General features: G+C 37.9%; 1 protein-coding gene across 1 annotated transcript in view; it reads left to right on the top strand.

Moving 5' to 3' along the window:
• ZNHIT6 (zinc finger HIT-type containing 6) overlaps positions 1-18,364 on the top strand; it is a 36,974-nt gene that overhangs the window by 4,435 nt on the left and 14,175 nt on the right. Inside the window, exons 6-8 of the mRNA XM_052666341.1 lie at positions 3,561-3,629; positions 4,420-4,500; positions 5,031-5,111. Coding sequence (XP_052522301.1) covers positions 3,561-3,629; positions 4,420-4,500; positions 5,031-5,111 — 231 coding nt within the window. The remainder of the gene's footprint in view (positions 1-3,560; positions 3,630-4,419; positions 4,501-5,030; positions 5,112-18,364) is intronic.

The following is an 18,364-nucleotide window of genomic DNA, read 5'->3' as shown; positions in this document are numbered from 1 at the left end:
GTTAATGTTTGTTTGGATTCCATAAGAGAATCTAGTCACTTACTTGGACTAAATTTCATTGCTTAAGTAAGTTGTGAAAGGTGACATTATCCAAAGGAGTAGATACTGAGTACCACATGTTTCAATTAAACCTCAATGCACATGGTGAGAGTACTGAGTATTGTGAAATTTAAGGATAGTTTAAGGATAAGGTCACTATTTCCTTTTTATCTCTTCTATCAGTTCAAAAACACTTTTAAAAATCCACTAAGGCATGTTGGTCCCAATATCTTCTGTAGAATCCTAGACAGATCCTAGATCTGTTCTTTAATTGCCAGCACCTATACTGCATACACCCACTTGTACTTGAAGTGTCTAGCAGGGTACTGCATTAACTGTAAAACCAGTGAAGAAAATCTTTATAGCTGTGCCAAGATCTAGCTGGAGGTAACAGTCACATTTATCAGTGCTGTCTTGTAGTATCAGCAGTAAAAACCTGTTTCAGCTGTCATGAATTTAAAAATCACTTTACTGTGTTGTTCTTTGAAAGAAAACTAGAGAAGAAAAATTGTATTGATTACAGAAAGTAATTATTTGGAAGTTTTAGGAAAAAATGAAAGGGAAACAGTTACTCTAGCGTAGAACAGTAATGGCAGAACAGCCTGTGCAGTTCTAAGTACCATTTGCAGCTACATCTAGTGCAGGGGGAGAGGTTCCTTAGCTTCTCATTTTTTCTCTGATCAGTTTCTGTGCTTCTGAATTAGCCAGAATTGGATATGAAGCCAAGCAATGTGGGGATGGGCAGTGATGCTGTTTTTACTGACATCAAGGATGTGCTGTGCCTCATCCAGATCTGTGCTGTTTGATAACTTTATAGTCAGGACCTTGGTATTCAAGCAAACCTTGGATTGACGCTCCATGGCAGCCGAGCAGCGTTGAGCACTTCAAGCAGTGTGAGCTGTTACTCAACTCAGGATGACTTAGTCAATTAAGCATTTTTCATTTAGACAATGAACATAATACATGTCAGTTACACTTGAAGGAAATACTACCCCAGTGAGCCATAATGGAAAATGAAGTCAGTGAGATTTGGAGCCAGGGTATCTAACTTAAATCTGAACTTGTTGTGAAGCAGCTTTGATAGCATCTAGAGTTGACATCAAGTTTTTGTATTGGGCAGGAATCAATGATGTTGAAGGATGCTTCCCTTTAATAATGGACATCCAGGAGATTGTTACCAATCTACTTATGGAAATTTGTGCAAAGTATTACTGCTTTTCTATACTTCGCTTGTCAGCAAAGTGTGTAAGGCTATTCCAGTTCTAAGCTTCTTCCTTCCTTGCCTTCTTCTTACCCAGCTTTTACCTCTTTCTGCTTGTCATTTGCTTTTAGGCAAGTGTATTTTGAAGAGAGATTAATTCACCTTGGTTTACCTTTTAGCATGCTGAAAAATATCAACGTTCCTGTTTTTCTAAAGTGGAACTTTCTGATAAAAGTGGAACTTCCTGATGTTTTTAAATTTAATGTTCAGTCTTCCTGATTCGTAGCTCTTACTGTTCACTAATCCAAAGACTAGATTATGCCTGGAAGGGGGAGGGAGGGTGAAAGTCTGAAAAGATCCCTCTTAAGCTGATCATACAGCTGCATGATGAACTGAGTCTGCCTCAATGAGCCCACAGCAAGCTGGTCTTACATGTGAAATCAGAATGTGGTGTGTGACCACAATTTCTGTGGACACAGAGTGTTCCTAACAGGTAGCAGATAGCTAGAAGTATTTCTGGAACATTTCTCACTGAAGTGTCTGTGTTAGAAACAGTCCTGTAGACCGCGTACATGCTTCTGTCATCATCATCACACCTTGCTGTTTCTGCTTTTGGGGGGAAGTATCTGGCAGTATCTTACTTCGAAGGTCTCGATTCAAAGGTTTGGCAGAAAGAGAGTCCACATCACAGTAAGTGTCGGTCACTTGGAGTAGATGTGTATGGTCTGATAGAACATATTAGTGGTGAATTAAATGGAAAAAAATGCTAGAAAGGTTAGTTGTTAGTGTGTTTATAAAGGCCTCATCTGATGCTTCTTTCAGTAGTTAAGATGAGAAACTGGAAAACTTTGTTTCAATCACCTTGCAAAAAAACTTTCAAATTCCAGTATACTCACTGATTTTGACTTGTTTCTTTTTCAGTTCAGTAATTTAAGACTGTGTCATAGCAATATGCAAAATAGCATGAAAATCCACAAGGCAAGATGTCAGCTATGCATTGTGTATGCAGTGTAATTAATAATGTTTTATCTCTTACTGTCCAGCTCTGGTCATACCATTTTCTTACCTGTTTCAGACCTAATCCCTCTTCATCTAAAGAGGGATCCTTCATTCTCAGTTTTTACAAGCATGAGCAGATACAGGGCAAAAATCACGAGGCGCATACAGCTCTACTGAGTCACATGTTGCTTTGTGGATCTTAGCCACTTGTAGTTCAGTTTATTCTAATCTATAAATTATTAGCTCCTTGGAGGGTTCTTGCATCTTTTTTGTGGGAGGTGAAGATAAAAGATAATACCTTGTATTATCTTTTGATTATATTTGATTATATTGATTGTACTTGGACTATGAGAACTGTAGCTCAGCTGTGAAGTTTAGCTTTCCCCTAGGCGTATCTTAAGTCAATAATTATGTATTTGGTAAGTGTGCTTTATAAAGTGCCTGCATCTAAAAGTTGATATGATAGTTAATTGAGCTTAGCAACTAACTTGTTTACTAGTTTTTTACTTGATTGCACGTGTGCTTGTCTCTGCAGGCAGCTAGATCCTGCTGGATAGTTCCATCTGCCTGATAAGCAAATTAAACAGCATGTTCGAGCAACAGTGTGTTTATTTTTAATTGTAGCAGTAACAGAATCTTTGCATAACTGTTGCTGATTATCTTAGATATAAGGATTCATGGGTCTTAAGTAGTAAAAATAAAATAAAATTTAAAAGTACCATTTCAAGTTCCTGTGCTTCAGATAGATACCTGGCATCTGTTTTCTAAATCTTTACTGTTTGTATCAAGTGTGAAATTCTAAACCAGAGGAGAGGGCCATAAACCTATCTTTCAGTCTGTGCTTTTTCTTATGAGAGTTCACTTAGAAAAAGATTGTTACACTCATTGTACGGGATGGGAGAATTTGAAGCAATAAAAGGAAAAATGGTTTGCCTGAAGTCACTGTTGCCTTCAGCAGATTCTTGATCTAGAGCACTGCCCTCTAGGCAGTTCTGCCTTTCCTGATGCCATACTGCACTGAAACCATGCTCGAGCAGTTTCTGTTCTCAGATACTAATTATGCTAGCTTTGGAGGCAGGATGGTTTGCCAACAAATGAGCAGGAGAACAGAATGCAGCATCAACTTTTGTCTCTTACAGAAGCTTCCTGTTAGTTTTGTACTACATTTATTCTTTCCAACGTGTGTTTTCACTGTTATACTGAAAGGCAGCTTCCCTCCCTGCTGCTGACACATCTTCTGTTTAGGTTGTGCTTTGGAAAGACAAGTAACAGCTACCAGCTAACTAGCGAGGCGTTAAGAATCTGCATTTCTTCTTTTCAGGGAGCAGAAGTTCTACTGGCATTTGAAGCTTGTATTTCTTCACTGTAATGCTGAATACGCTTTAAAAAGGTACAGAGTTTGAAAAATGGATTTTTGGAAATTACTCTATTGGAATTCAAATGGGAAATATTTTGATCCATTCTTAACGGTTTCTGCTATATGAGGTAAACTCCAATATTATTTTATGTCTTAACTAAAAGGGCGTTCAAATTTAAAATGTATTTAAAGTTGTGCAGTACTTTCTTCTTTGAAGGCTAGAGAGATTGTCAAATCAAAAGAAATATTTGATTGCTACTCCTTCTTGGCAGTGAACAAGAAGCTTGTATGTTTACAGTGGCAATATCCTCTCAGCTAATGTGTTCTGCTCTCATGGGGCAGAAGTGCTGCAAGATTTCCATTCCCTCTTTGCCTGCGTGCTGGAGCTGACCTGCACACACAGTGAAATTTTGTCATTGTTTACTTTGTAGGAAAGCCTGCAAGTGCATTTTGTAAAAGCCAAAAATTCAGCTTTTATGGACAAATGTTTCTCTCCTTTTTTCGTTGTCTAAAGGTGGATATGAAATTTGCCAGTATCTACTTTTAGGTCTGTACAGACAGCATGTTATGCTGCAGGGTTTGGAACTGGAGATACTCATCTGTTTACTCCCTGCAGATGCCAATGAAGTCTTAGTGTTGAAATTTATATGGAATTGTCAATTACCTGGGCTGTATTGATCCACATTTATAATTCACCCATGAAGTATTCAGATGTACCACAGTAGCGTGCAAACGTCCAGCTTTCTCTAAATGACTCAGATAATAGAGTTCTGTGTGCATGATGAACCATGTCTTACGTATTTGATTTTTATCTTTGGGGAAGAGTGCCAGAGGATAAAACGCTCACTGATATCCTGAAGCCCTACATTGATCCAGTGGAGTCAGATCCAGTAGTTTGTCAAAGGTGCGTATTGAATTCCTTTCTGCCTTGTCCATATGCTTTGCTAATAAAAGGCAGGAGTGGTTCTGAACAGATTGCTTAACCTTGCTGCACTTCAAACATGGAGGACTGAGGTCCCTGTCAGCTCTACAGCTTTAGTTGCTGTGATGAAAACCATCCCAACTTTCACCAACCAAGTAACCCTGGAGGTTACTGTGGATCCCTGTGGAGGAATATAGCCTCCACATTTAAACCAGGAATGAAGATTTATAACATAAAAATCAAATAAAGCAACTCTAATTCTAAGAAATGTAGCATAATTCAGCCCAGTGGAGATAACAGTAATCCTTTTGTTTGGAGGAGTTAGAAAAACATACCAATAATTACAGCCCTAATTTTTAGAAGGTATTTAAGATGTGGAAAATGAGCTTTTTTAATAAAAAAATGCTTTCACTTGTTGATACGTAAAACATTCTCATCTTTTACAGATGATAGGAGGAAGAGTCTGAAGCACATCATTTCTTCATTTCTGTTGCATATTGTTTTTTTTTCAGATTAAAGATATATACAATGTCTCCTCAGTCAGATGTACAAATTTTAATGAAAATAGAGAACAGGGGGCAAAACTCCACCAGGTAAGGTGGCTCTTTGCTTTGTTTGTGTGCATATTAATTAAAGACAGCAAAAAGAAAGAATGTATTTCTTAAACTTTAATATATCAAGAATAAATAGCCCAAGCCCATGGATTAACTTCTGTGTGTAATTATCAGCCACTTTAAGAATGATGCAGCAAAAATCTTATTTCATTGTCTGTTCCTATGCTTCCTATGCCAACATTGAAGTATCTGTTCAAGTGCTGTGATTAGTAAATTCAGCTCAGTTTTACTTGGACAATTTAAGAAGCTATGGCGTTCACAGCTGTATTGGTGGATTGGCAAGAGTGCCTCTTCTTGAGCTTCAGCAGCCATCCATGCAAGTGACTCAGCTCACTGCTAGATGAGTATTAAGCAGCAAAGTACTCTATTGACCAGCAGAAGTGTTGATGTCTGTTCCCTTCTTCGAGCACTTCCATGGTTATGTTAACCCTCCAGGAGAGTGAATGGGATAGCTGTCTTTTTAAAGCATTGCAGGAAAAATGACTTGCTCATCAGCATCCAGTGGCAGCATCTGAAGTAATGAATTTTTGTCAGTTTCTGGCTCATCATTCTTCATGCTATGATATTGCTGGGTGTGGCTTCCAGAATTCTGACTTGTAAAGGATTGCTTTCTTTGTTTCCTGAGCAGACAGTAATCTTGAATTTCAAAAATAAATGTTAAGTAAATCATTTCTGATGGTATAAATGCCATTTTGAACATTCCACTGTTGTCACTGTTCTGGAAAGGATGTGTACCAGCTTTAATGTAGCTTAGTGTGGTTGACCAGTGATTCCTAGTTAGGGTTTTTAATGTACATTCTTTTCTTCAAATGTAACAAGTGGAAATAGCATGCTTCCCTAAAGCATTATATATTATTTCTAAGGGGAAAAAAAGATACAGAAAAGACATTTCAGTTGTAATTGAACTTCCTATTTGTGCTGCATTTATTTTCCCAGAAAGTATTATTCAGATGTGAGTAACATACTTGATCACTCAAGCCCCAGAATATAAACTCCTTGTGGTTTTAAATTTTTTTCCCTCTTTGAAATCACTATTAGAAATAGTTTCTAAAATTTGTCATTAGAGTTCTCACCCATAAACCTGTTGCTTTTGAGTGAAATGTGTCAACTGATTTTCATTTTCTTCAAGAATTGCAAATTCTGTATTCTTAGAAGGGAAATAAAAAATGCTGGTATTGTGAGCTTCACTGGTAAGATCAGTGTGGAAGGACCTGGATGGGTGCAGATTTCTGGTTTTTTTCCTCTTTACTCTATTTTCCATGAATTAAACACAGGCACTTCACCCATTCAGGTTGTATATAGTGGTGCAACAAAGCAAAGAAGCCTTTCTAGAACTTAGTGCTGGGAGACTAGAACTATTTATAATTTTAAAATGTTTTTGGCAGGCTTGGGTTCATCTGTTAGCAGTACTGCTCAGGACAGTTTCCTGGAGCATGAACTTCTGTCCCCTTCTTTGTACTCAAATTAATGCATCAAAAACTGAAAATGTATTCAGATTGTTACTGTTGTATGTCACTTTTTACTGGAAAGGTAGTGTTCAGAAGATATTGCTTGAATATTCATTTGTATCTTTAAAATATAAGAAGATACACATGTTCTTTAGTTTTTCCCTCAGTATCTTTTAACAGTTTGGGATATTTTTCAGTTATTGAACTGTTTAAGTTGCTACTTAGCTTCACCTTTCAGATAGGTGCTTGCTTCTTTTGCGTTTCAGTTTTTTAGAAAGGAAGAAAAACTTGCTTCTGCAACAGCAGGTAAAATTTACCTCCTGATCTCTTGAAATATGGCATGTGAATTGCATAGAAGCCTTGGGAAATAAACTAGTATCAAAGTGGACAATCTCTGTTGCTCATCAGTTTCTTTTTTTACTTAACCTTGGTGTTCATAATTGGGTGTAACGACTCCTTAGCTCATGAAGAGAGCTGAGAGAGCATTCTTTTTTATGAAGCTTTTTAGAAGAATCTCATGAAATACCCTGATGTTTGAGTCTCATCTGTATTCCAAGAATCAGCTCTATAGGTTGATATTAGAGTCACATAGATTATAGATTCTAGAACTGTAGGAAGAAAATGAGAAGGTTTTAGGATTAGAAATGCACCTCCTGGTCAGTGGAGCAGGCCCAGCTGTGGCCGTGCGTACCAGTCAAGGAAACAGTGTGCTGAAAGGAACTGCTTCTGAAGGAAAGAACAAAGTTTGTTTGAAGTGATGGGGCTGCCATGTCAGCAGGAAAACATCTTTTGTCTGTGTAAGCTTTGTCTCTGCCATCAAGTTCTGGATGTGCTTGTGCTAGCTTAGCTGCTGTGACTAAGGCTCTCTAGTTGCATTATAGTTGAGAATTTACTTTGGTTTTGTCTATTTTATGATTCTCCCCAGTTAAATTAATTAGGGTGTATGTTGTCTCAGTAAAAATCAGTACCTGGAGTTGCAGTGGGAATGCTTGAACTGGGTCTGTTCAATTCCTAGCAGTGGCTGCTGACTGCTGCTTTGTGTCATCTTGAGTGCCTCTGTCAGCTCACCCTGTGCCACCCCATTCCATACACTTCTGGCCTCTGTTCCAGCACGACAAAATGCTCTTCTTCACTCCGTGGGCAGGCTAGAGGAGTAGGATCAGTATAGTCTACTAATGATCTAATAAAGCAAATCTGCATAAACAGCCTGTTACCTGAAGTTCCCCTGGACCCAGCAGAAACTGCTTCTCCACAAGTTCTAGGTAATGGGAAAGCTGTTTTTAAAGAAAAGAAAAAAAAAAGGTGCTGTTTGGTTGGCTGTTGTTTTTTGGCTTAGCAGATCCATTTGAGAAAAGTATTTTTCATAGTTGGGATTATGGATTACTGAGGCAGTGCAGTGGTGTTTCAGAAAACATCTAAGTGGGATTATTATGGGTTATAAAATGTTTGTCTGCTAGTTTTAAGATAAGTATGTTACAGAAGGATTTTAGTATTTCCTGCAAGTGTTTATGAAACAGAAGTTTGCGGTTCAGTTTTGGCTGTTTTCTGCATTTCATCGCAAACGGTTCTTTCATTTTGAAGGTCCTTTATAGAATGCTTTATGTCTCGGGGGTTTTCTTTTTTTTTCTTTCTCCAAAGATATAAATTAACCATGCAACACGGATTTCCGCTTCCTCACAGGAGTTCTGCAGAACTTCTAAAAGCAACTGGATAAAGCCAGTGCCATATGGGTATTATGAATAGCAGCTAAACAACGTGGTGCTTGCTTTCTTGCTCCTAGGTGCCTTTCATAGTCAGTAGTGGCAATACAGCTTTCCCATCTGTGATAAGCTCTTATTTTGGCTTTCTTGTTCCCCGTCCTGATCTCTGCCTCCTATGTAATCTAAACCCAACTTGTAAGAATTGTTTTCAGTATGAGTTGTAGCACTCCATGATTGTTTGGATTAACCTACAGTATAATCACTCATTGTATTCTCTCCTCTGTACCTGTCAGCTAATAGCTGATAACACTAGAACCGTTACATCACTTGATTGTCTTCACATTTAGTTGCACTTTATAAAGAACCTTATGAAGGACGATTCAAAGTCACGAGTGTTACACAATTCTTCTTTCTTTAAAACCTTGGTTTGGAAAGCATCTGCAGTTGAGTGGTTTGTTAGTTTTCCATTTGTGGTGCTTGCCTCTATCACCTCTTATGCAATATTTAGTTGGTGTCCATTCTCTCCTTGGTTGAAACTATTCCAAGAAAGGTTTAGCCACTGCCTCTTGGATGGTTTTTACAGTCTACATTCTTTTATAAAGTAGTCTTTTCTTTCTTCAGGATAAATTAATGTCCTGACTGCCTTCAGTCCTTTATTTGGGATGCCTTCAAAGTGACTTCATACGGTAAGAGTATTGTTTTTTCCACTAAGGGAAGAAAAAATGCAACTGCCAAATTACACAGTCTGATTTGGGAAATGCACTTTCTTCTTTTCCCGAGAATTGCCTTATTAGGCTTTGTGTAACAAAAAAAAAAACCAAAAAACAAAACCAAAAATCCTAAATTCAGCGAATCCTTGATATTTGTTGTAGGTTAAGTGACCCTTACTTACTTACTTACTCTTCCTTATCATGTAAGATCGTCCTATTTTTAAGGGAGAATGAACTACAACAGACTTAATTTACCATGGATATTTTTATCTAGGAGTCACTGTTCAGTGATCTCTCTTTCTGGATTCAGTAACATCTTGCATGAAGTCAGTGGAGATAGTTGTCTGTCTTTAAACACGTTTGTTTAATTTAATGGAATTAAAAAGCAATGGTTTCTTAAACATCATTATTAGATCTTTTGTGTAAGATTTTTCTTTTTTGCCTGTTAATATATTCAAAATAGCACATAAACATCGCTTCAGAGTGTGTCACTGTAGAATATTTTGAGAGTCTTTTTAGGTAGGCTAATGGAATATTTAGGTGCTTGGAAAACAGCCTGCCTGGCCTTAGAAGCCTTACAAAGCCCACTGCTTTCAGTGGACTGTTTCCTTCCAGGAACTGAATGCAGAACAGCTTTCCTGTTGTAAAACAGCCATGCTACCTAGGGATGCTGGCATATCAGATTGGTTGTAGCACTGGTGTTTGTAGCAGTAGTACTGGTGCAGATCATGCTTCTTCAGTTGCTCAGAAAGCCAAAATTATCCAAAGCATTTTTGTGCCAGTTGCAACATCAAGGGGCTTCTTGCTCTCTGTGGTGACACTGGCTGGTGCAACATGAGAATGTTGGCATGTTTGCCTCTTAATTTTTGTGGACCACAGGAAAGAAAATGCTAAACAAGTATTGGAGGTTCTTCTCTACTAAATGTCATTGCCTTATGGTGGTGAATGCTTATTTTGCTTCAACTGATCCAGTGCAGTTGCTTCCCAGAAGCCTGGATGATGTTAGTAATGTTGGAGCACTTCCCTGTCTCAAGATCAGCTGGCAGAAATGAGAGTTCTTTCCTTGGATGACTGAGTTCTGTGCTCAAAGAGAATTTTCTTTTGTAGTCTATTGTTTTTCAGTATCTGTGGGTTAGATCACATTAGTAGGTTGCAGTAGTCAGAGTAATAGATTCAGGAAGATGAAGTAAGTTCTTTTTGCTTTAGCCTCTGTACTCCAATGGAATTCTGTTGTCTGGGAATTCAAGGAGTAATATGAATTAAAGGAAACAAATATTTTTAAATGTAATATTTATATTGAACTATTTATTTTCCTGTCATTAAAAATATATATCTGATTCTTTGTCAGTGATTGTAAGAGTATAAAATACTGTTACATTTACCCACAGCACAGCCTCACGTATTTGTGGTGTTAGTGTTTTCCTTAGATTGTGTTAATTTTTTGTATAATCTTCCTAGGGCACTTCCTTCTGCACTGTAGTGCCTGAATAACTTCATGTAAAACCAGTGGAGCTTATAGATTTTGCTTTCTGCTTTTCATACGTGATTTGGTTGTTTAAAAAAAACCACAGTGCTATCAGTGTGGTGCATGGATCAACTTTTTATCATAAATAGAAATCATTTCAAAAATGCTACTTGATTTATCTATCAGAACAAACATACTGAGGTTGGGGCTTCTCAAGCATTATTTTTCTCTGCATTTCCTGGAGGCGTTGAAAAATATATGGTGATTTGATAGTCTTTTGTCTTTCTTAGGAAGCAGTTTCTCTTCCCATTTATTTAGTACATGGTATACATGAGACAGGAATTAGGGATACAAATCCCTGGCTGAGCTGCTGGCCTTGGCATGATTTGGAACAGACCCCAAGCTGGCTTTAGCCTGCACCAGCTGAAGATTGACAGTAGAATTCATTACTCTGGCTCACAGCAGCTGGTACAAAAGCAGTTCTGCCAGCCTTACAAAGGCAGGGAGCTTACAATAGTCATTCTTCACTGCACAACTGTAGTTAGGCTCTGGCTACTTTGTACTGTTCAAGGGAAATAGCGTTAGGTCTCTAGTCTGTTTCTTAAACACAGTGCTGCTGTGTATTGCTTGCTGCTGTTTTTTTCCCAGAGTGCTGGCTTTTGTTTTGGTTTATTTTTTATTAAAACTGGTGCTTTCCTTACTGAATACTTTTGTTCCATTTTCTTGTAGATCATTTCTAGCCTTCCTGGGTTTGTTACTGCAGCATCACTTCTCATTTGCTCCTTCTTCATCAGTTTCTCTTCTGACCAAAGCAATGAGGAGCAAGAGATTCCAGGATATGCAGCTTTTACTGTAAAAAGTAGTCAGTTTTCTTTCCTATCTACTTACGTTCTTAACCCAAATCCTGTCTTACACAACATGAAAGGAAAGCAGAAAACTAGTCATTGCTGATTATAAAAAGTATGTATGATCTGAATCTGTAGCTTGCATAGCTAAATGTTTATGATGTCTGACTACAATTACTTGACCTTTGAGAAGATTTTTGGGATGATTCCAAAATCAGAATTTGTCCATCTTACTATCTTGAGCAATCATTCTTTTTTTTTTTTTTTTTTCCTGAAAGGAATTCCTTTATGAACCAGTATGTGCCTGTTTTTTAAAGCAACAATCCAGCGTTTTGTAACACAGGCTGAATTATTTTGGATGAACTGTTTTATAATTAATGGTATTGCATTAGGATTTTTGGAGTGTCCCAGCTAGAGAATCTCAGGCTGAGACATCTGTTGCACAAAGATTTATTTGAAGTCACAGTCTCAGCTCCAAAATTCTGTAGTCTGTGTAGCAGCAAGTTAGATCCAGACCACTTACAGAGGAAGAATGTGTAAGTAAAGAGTAGAGGATGAGATACCAATAAAAGTGGTAGTGTTGGCTTCACCCAGCAGTTTGCCCTATCTAGTCATCCGATAGTGTTCTGCAAGCACCACAGGCAGATTCAAAGATGTGCAGAGCCTTCGTGCTTGCAAATCAGGTAGGCAGACCCCAAACTCTAAAATATAAGGAAAACTGTGCATAGCAGCCTCTTCTGCATCATAACTGGGTTTATAGAATAAGAGTGGCATACCCAGTGAATATGTAGGCAGATTTTCTCTCCTCTCTCCAAGTAAGTGTGTGTCTAGGAACGGCTGATTCCAGAGCAGTTCTTGAAGTTTGCTCCAGCCCTCCATCCCTTCTGGGGGGCAGACATGAGCTTAAGTGCATGGTCGTAATATGTAACATGAGGATAGTATGAAAAAGGCTTTCATCACAGTCTGTGTGCTGTTTAGCATGCACATGTGAGGCAGACTCAAAGGCAAGGAGATTGCAGTTTGGAAACATCCCTGCTGCCCCTTGGCCTGGGGAGTTGCTGAAATTGAATTGTAGAAGGGAGGAAACGTAGGTTGTACTGAAGGGTTTAATTCAGTGATACGTATCTGGGTTGCTGTTTGGTATTTTCCAGAAGTATACAGAGGGTACACCTCAGAGATTCTGTTTAATTGCTATTCATAGAAGGAAAAGGCAGGTGATACTCCGACTTGCAGCTAGCTGAGTTTCTCAGTTTGGTCACCAGGCAGCATGGGGAGATTGGAATAAAACACTTCTAGAAGGAAATACACAAATTCATTTGGGTTTGAGAGTAGCCGAAGTGATAGACTGAACTTGGAAGCTGCAGCACTGTGAAAAATGGCACATTAGCCATCAGTGTTTTCACAGAGGCGTAGTAAAGGGGAACCTCTTTGTGCTCCAGTGGGAAAGGAGAGATCTTGTTATTTCCTTATGATGCTGCCAAAGGGGAATCCCTCTGTTTTTTCTTCTTCCTGACGGAAATGAGCTAGGACTGATTGTTTCGACCCCGCCAAGGAGGGAATTGACCTTCCTGCTTGTTTGCCAAGAAAATAATTTGTTTTCTTTATTTCAGAGCTTTTCCTTTTCTTTGTAAAGCATCAGTAACCCCTTAATGGAAGGCTTATCACACTTTGATTTCCATGCTAATAAGAATCAATTTCTGGATATATATCCACCATTTAGCCCAGAGCATTAAAGATATTCAGACTATCTTCATATGAGCTGAATTTGAAAACTTTGAATTTGCTATCTGGTTCCTAAATTCCAAAACAATTTTGTTCCTAAATTCCAAAAGTAACAACTTCTGTTTCTGAAGTAGAGGTTCATTAGATTCACCCAAGTGTAAGAAAATTATTGCCAGTTTATGAGGGCTCACTTCTAACCACCCTGTATTTCTATTAATCTTGTCAATGCACTGCTGACTTGCATTAAGCTTTCAAGTGGGACTTGACCTATTTGTTTTCTGAACTTGGTATATTAAGAATTTTTCATTGCATCCTTTGTTATCCCTTGGTAAACTCCCCACCTCTAAAATTGTTTCAATATTGTCTCATGAGGTTGTGTAACAAGTACTGTAATTATAGTAGGCCTGTGACAATCACTTTTCCCCCATGATTATGCCAGTTTTTTATTAATGGTACAAGTCACTTAACTTGATTTCCCTGCATTTTTAGGGAACCACCCACAGCTTTTGCTTATATTAGAGATGCCACTAAAATCTTTGCGCTTCTCGAAACTAGAGGAATTCATGGTTGGTATTCAACTCATTCTCTTTCTAATAAATTCTCCCTCGTGAAATTTCATTTTCCCTTTAGGCCTTCTGGCTGTCATTGGCTCATTAGGCTGGTTTGTTTCTTTATTTCAGTCGTGTGTAGTCGTAAGCAGTCATGGTATACCCCTTTACAGTGTATCTGCATAAACAACTTAGATTTATAAGCCATAAGCTTTTGAGCAGTTTGTGCAGCTTCTTGGCAAACTTCTGTTTCTGTAAAGGACAGTTGCTGTGATGCACTTAAATGATAGTATGGTTACTTGCTGCTGGATTTTATTTTTTCTTGTCATTGTGTCTTACGAGATGGGGAAAATATTTGCTTTCTTGAAATTTCAGTATCACAGTTTCTCTGTTCTTTGAACCAAATTCTACTGAATCCAAGAAAATGACATTAGTTAGCTTCACATTTTCCTCCTGTTTGTTTTATTATACTTTCTCCCTTAACTAAAAAATTCAAGAAGGTTTATTCTTCAGTTAATCTTTAGATTATTTTGTATCCTGAGTCCTTTTACCACATCTCTCTTAATGCTCTGTCCACTAAATTGTTGTAACAGATGCCTTATCTACTTTACGGTTTTTGCCATCAATTGATACATTTTTCCATGGTTGTCACTGAAGAACTTTTACTGTGTTTTTTCCTTCATGCAATTGCCTCATTCTCGAGAGATTTAAACAAGGATAGCCTTTGTGCTTCTACAATAACATACTTTTATGTTGCTTATCTCTTCTTTCCATTAACTCTTTTGTATATTTTATAGGGTAAAAATGAACAGACCAATGAGTCTTTCTGGACAGCTATTATTGTCCCCAGTAATTGAGGTGACAATTAGTGTCCCTTTAATCTTTTCTAAATTGTAACTCCCTGAAATATGTTTATAAGAAGAGTATTTTATAATATTTTGATATTTTGCTCCGAGTTTACACTTCAATTTTCAGAAGTACTTCCATTTGCCTAATATAAGGGCCTCTTATGACCCAGAAAAGAGAGAAGACTGGTTTGTTACAGCATGTCTTACTAAGATTTTTGTGTGTACAGACGGCCTATGGTTAAAATATAGGAATGAAAAGGAACAATGTCATATTTTCTGTTATGTGCCTTTTTGCATTCTCTGTATATAGGTGTAGTTAGGAGTTGATGGTGAAGTCTGAGATGCTTTTCGTGGTGTGATGCTTTTCTTGGTGTACTGGCAGCTTTTCTTCCTATGCTTTTTCAGCTGCTTCCCAACAGGACAGGTGGGCTGGTAATGCTGGTAAGAAGAGGTTGCTTCTTGTCCTAATATTTCCTTTTTTTCTGAAAAGAAGAAAAAATTACTGTGCTGTGATAGAGGTGTTGCTGAAAATGGTGATCTGGTTTGAAAAAGGATTGTTCAGGCATCTTATCTGTATTGGTATGGATTAAACTGTGCATGGGTAAGGCTGACTGTGGAGATTCTCCACTAGGAGGGAAACCATAGAGAAGAGTGAAAGGAGGAGCTTAGAGGTTTTAAAATATCAATGTAAACACTATTACAATTTTTGTATAAAAATATTAAGTTGAATTTGATTGTTCCCCATCTCTTAAGAGTGTTCAGGCAAAGTAGAGACTTCTGCATTGTTCTGCTGTTGTTAAGAATTATGTTACAAAGGAAGTATTACTGCAAGTAATTTTCTTTATTGTTTCTCTTTTTTTTTTTTTTTTAAGACTGCCCTTTTTCTTACTGAATTTTCTAATCCTTTTCCATGCATATGGACTAAAAAAAAAAATATACTGTTCTAGATTTTTAGAATGTCAGAGTTGTGACAAAGTTAAATATTAAAAGTCTGCTTTATTTCAGTACGTCATGTTTACTTTCTGCCATATAACTTTCCTTTCATATCTAATTCAAGAGTACATTTCACTACTTCCATGTTCACCAAATCATAACCACACGAAGAGGTTATTCACCACTTAGGAATGAAAGTCCATCTGGTAGCTATTATCTTTGCTATGCTACAGCACTTCACAATGAGTGCTTGGGAGAGCCTTTAAAAGCTGTACTCGGTCTTTGCTCTCTTCTAGGCAAATGCAGATAGAAAATGCTGCCCTCCTTTGCCTGGGGACATTGAAGGGGGGGAGGAATGCTCGTTCTTCTCATAAATTAGCAGAATATTGTGGATTTTTAGGATTTGGCCTGAAGTAGATAAACATGATTTGTTGTATCTGAATTATGCAAAGGAAATATTTTGATGTTTCTACTCAATTCTAGGAAGAAAAATCATCTTTGTTTAAAATGTGAATAAAAGTTTTAGCTGATATCTCTCTCAGGAAAGTTAGGAACATAGTTATGCAAACATCTATTTTACTGATGTTTGTAATTATTTAGGCTGGTAAAAAAAAAAAACTTCTTTATTCTCCTTCCAGTAGCTAGAAGACTAAATTAAAGAAATAACATGGTTACAATTTATCTTTAATTCCAGATTGCAGATTTTTCTCTATTATTAAAATCAAAGTTCCTGTAGATGACATTCAGGAAAACCTGATCAGCAGGGAATTTCCTGCTGTCTGAATTCGTGGAGACAAGTTGCACCAGTGAATGATAGCCCAGAGCTCCCTTTGAGAGAGTTTGTTGTGACGCTGTGACCTAATATAGCATTCCTGTGTGTGGGAGACAGATCAGGAGGCTGAATTTTTGAATTCCTGGAAGGTAGTAGAATAGCTATAGATAGTGAAATTACCCTTTACAGAAGTTTGCAGGTGCTAGCAAAAGTGCAGAGCCACAATTCACTTCAGCAATGTGTTAAAAGTAGCAAAGCAATGCATAGAAGAAACGCAAAAGATTCTAAGGGAACAGATGTAGGATTGCTGAATCTTGTTAAATTTTCTCAGTTGTCTCAATTTTTGTAGGCTTTTAAACTGCCTGCTGGCAGGCAATTTTTGTTTAATTTTTGTCTTTTAAAAAGCCGTTATTGTTACTTCATTCCAGCTAAAACCAAAAGCTGTTGTCTGCCAAGATTGTCTCTTTGTGGTCCTTATAAATGGAATCTTCTGAAGAAAAAATTCAGGCCATTTTCCTACTTTGTGACAAGGGCATAAAGCCTTGCTTAGGGCAGGAAAATATTCGGGAAAGTACATTGGATAAGTTGGAAACAGAAACTGAGGGAGTGAATGGAAGGGGCAGAGGAAACGTGTAGCAGGTAAATACCAGGGACAAAGATCCAGGGAGGATGTAAAGAGAGGTCTCTCTGAGTGCAGGAACTGGGAAGCTGAGTGAGGCAGAGGGGGCCAGCAGTCTGTGTTCAGTGCCAGAATGGGAAAGATGCTCTGCAGCAGCATGTGTAACCACAAGTTAAGCAAAAAACTGTGTGTATTACTTGGTTCTTTCCAAATTTACTCTTCAGGCTTGTGATGCATCACACGTAGGTTTGAACTTGAAGGGCCTGAAACAAGTTGCAGCCTGGTGTAGGTTCTTACTGGCAAGCTAGGCAGTCCTAGTGGTACAGGACAAGCAGGTAAACATGGTGAGAACAAGAATGCCAGGCGCAAGTTTTCATCACACTGTGCCAGCCTTGCCCACCCTGTCTGTGGTGAGGCCTTGGCCCTGTTCTGACACCAGGGTCTGCGTGTTCGGCTCCTGACCACATTGTGGTATGTGACTTGTAAGAGGCTGTTCTGTTTCTGTTTTAGGATTCGTGCTTTTTGGTTTTTCTCCAAGCAGGTCTAACCTTTTCACAATAAAAAATTGAAGTGGTGAGGTCAAGTTTCTGGAAAAGCTGTATTACAGGCGGTCTCATGGCTAGAGGCTTGTGCTGCTCACCCACTCTGGTATGACTGTTACACTTCTTTGATAAATTGGGGAGGTTTTCATTGTGATAAAGTCTGTCAGAGAACCTGAAAAGTCAGTCTTGCTCAGCAGAACCATCCTGTGCTTGACTGGAATTGAGTGACAGGTATTTTTCTTTCAAGATCATAAATGTGCTCAGTGAAGGAAGTGGCTGACAGGTGGATTAGCATAAAACCTCAACGTGTGTTTGTGTGTAAAGGAAGGAGGGACTGGGGTCTCTGGATAGAATAGACACAAACTAGTAAATCTGAGAACAAGAAGCTCTAGGCTCTTTGTTATATTCTCCCTGAAGTTTGCAGCACAGATTATGAACTAAACATGTGGATTTTTTCTCTGCCATTGCCAACCAATAAAATATACTTTAAGAACAAAAAAGATAAAGCTCTGACTTAGTGATCTAACACTTTAATAATTTACTATCATAAAATAGTTCTAAGGACAAATGTTTTATCTTATGCCAAGCTGGACGCTAAAGATGTTTTGTCTAAAACATGAGATAATGGAAAGTGTATTGTGGCATGTGAATTAGTTTAGCCTCTTAGTGGTAAATGTTTGCTTAATCAGAAAAGAATGTGTTGAAGTTCTTGCCAAAGGAAAGGTATTGCCATACTTTGCATTTAGAGTACTGTAAATAAAGCAGTAAATATATTTCTCCTCATGTGTATTAATCCATAAGTTATGGATATATTCATTCAGTAAGAAATGCAGTATACTCTTATCCCTGTTAAAGGGTTTCTCTAAGAACAGGTCTTAATCTCTTTGGGTTGAGAGAAACATGAAACCAAATATTTTCATGATGATTTGAAGTTGAATATGAGAGAAAAATAGTTTTTGTTCAAACTATGTTTCTCTGAAATCCAGAGAACTAAAATCCTGTTTTGCCTTCAGTAATCTTGTCTACTGATTCCTCTGATGTACAGGTCTTTATCACGCATTACTGAAAATCAGGAAGGAT

Source organism: Tympanuchus pallidicinctus, unplaced genomic scaffold (genome assembly GCF_026119805.1).
Source record: "Tympanuchus pallidicinctus isolate F22 unplaced genomic scaffold, pur_lepc_1.0 scaffold7, whole genome shotgun sequence".
NCBI lineage: Eukaryota > Metazoa > Chordata > Aves > Galliformes > Phasianidae > Tympanuchus > Tympanuchus pallidicinctus.
Note: the sequence above shows the minus strand (reverse complement) of the source record. Positions and strands in the feature narration are given on the sequence as shown.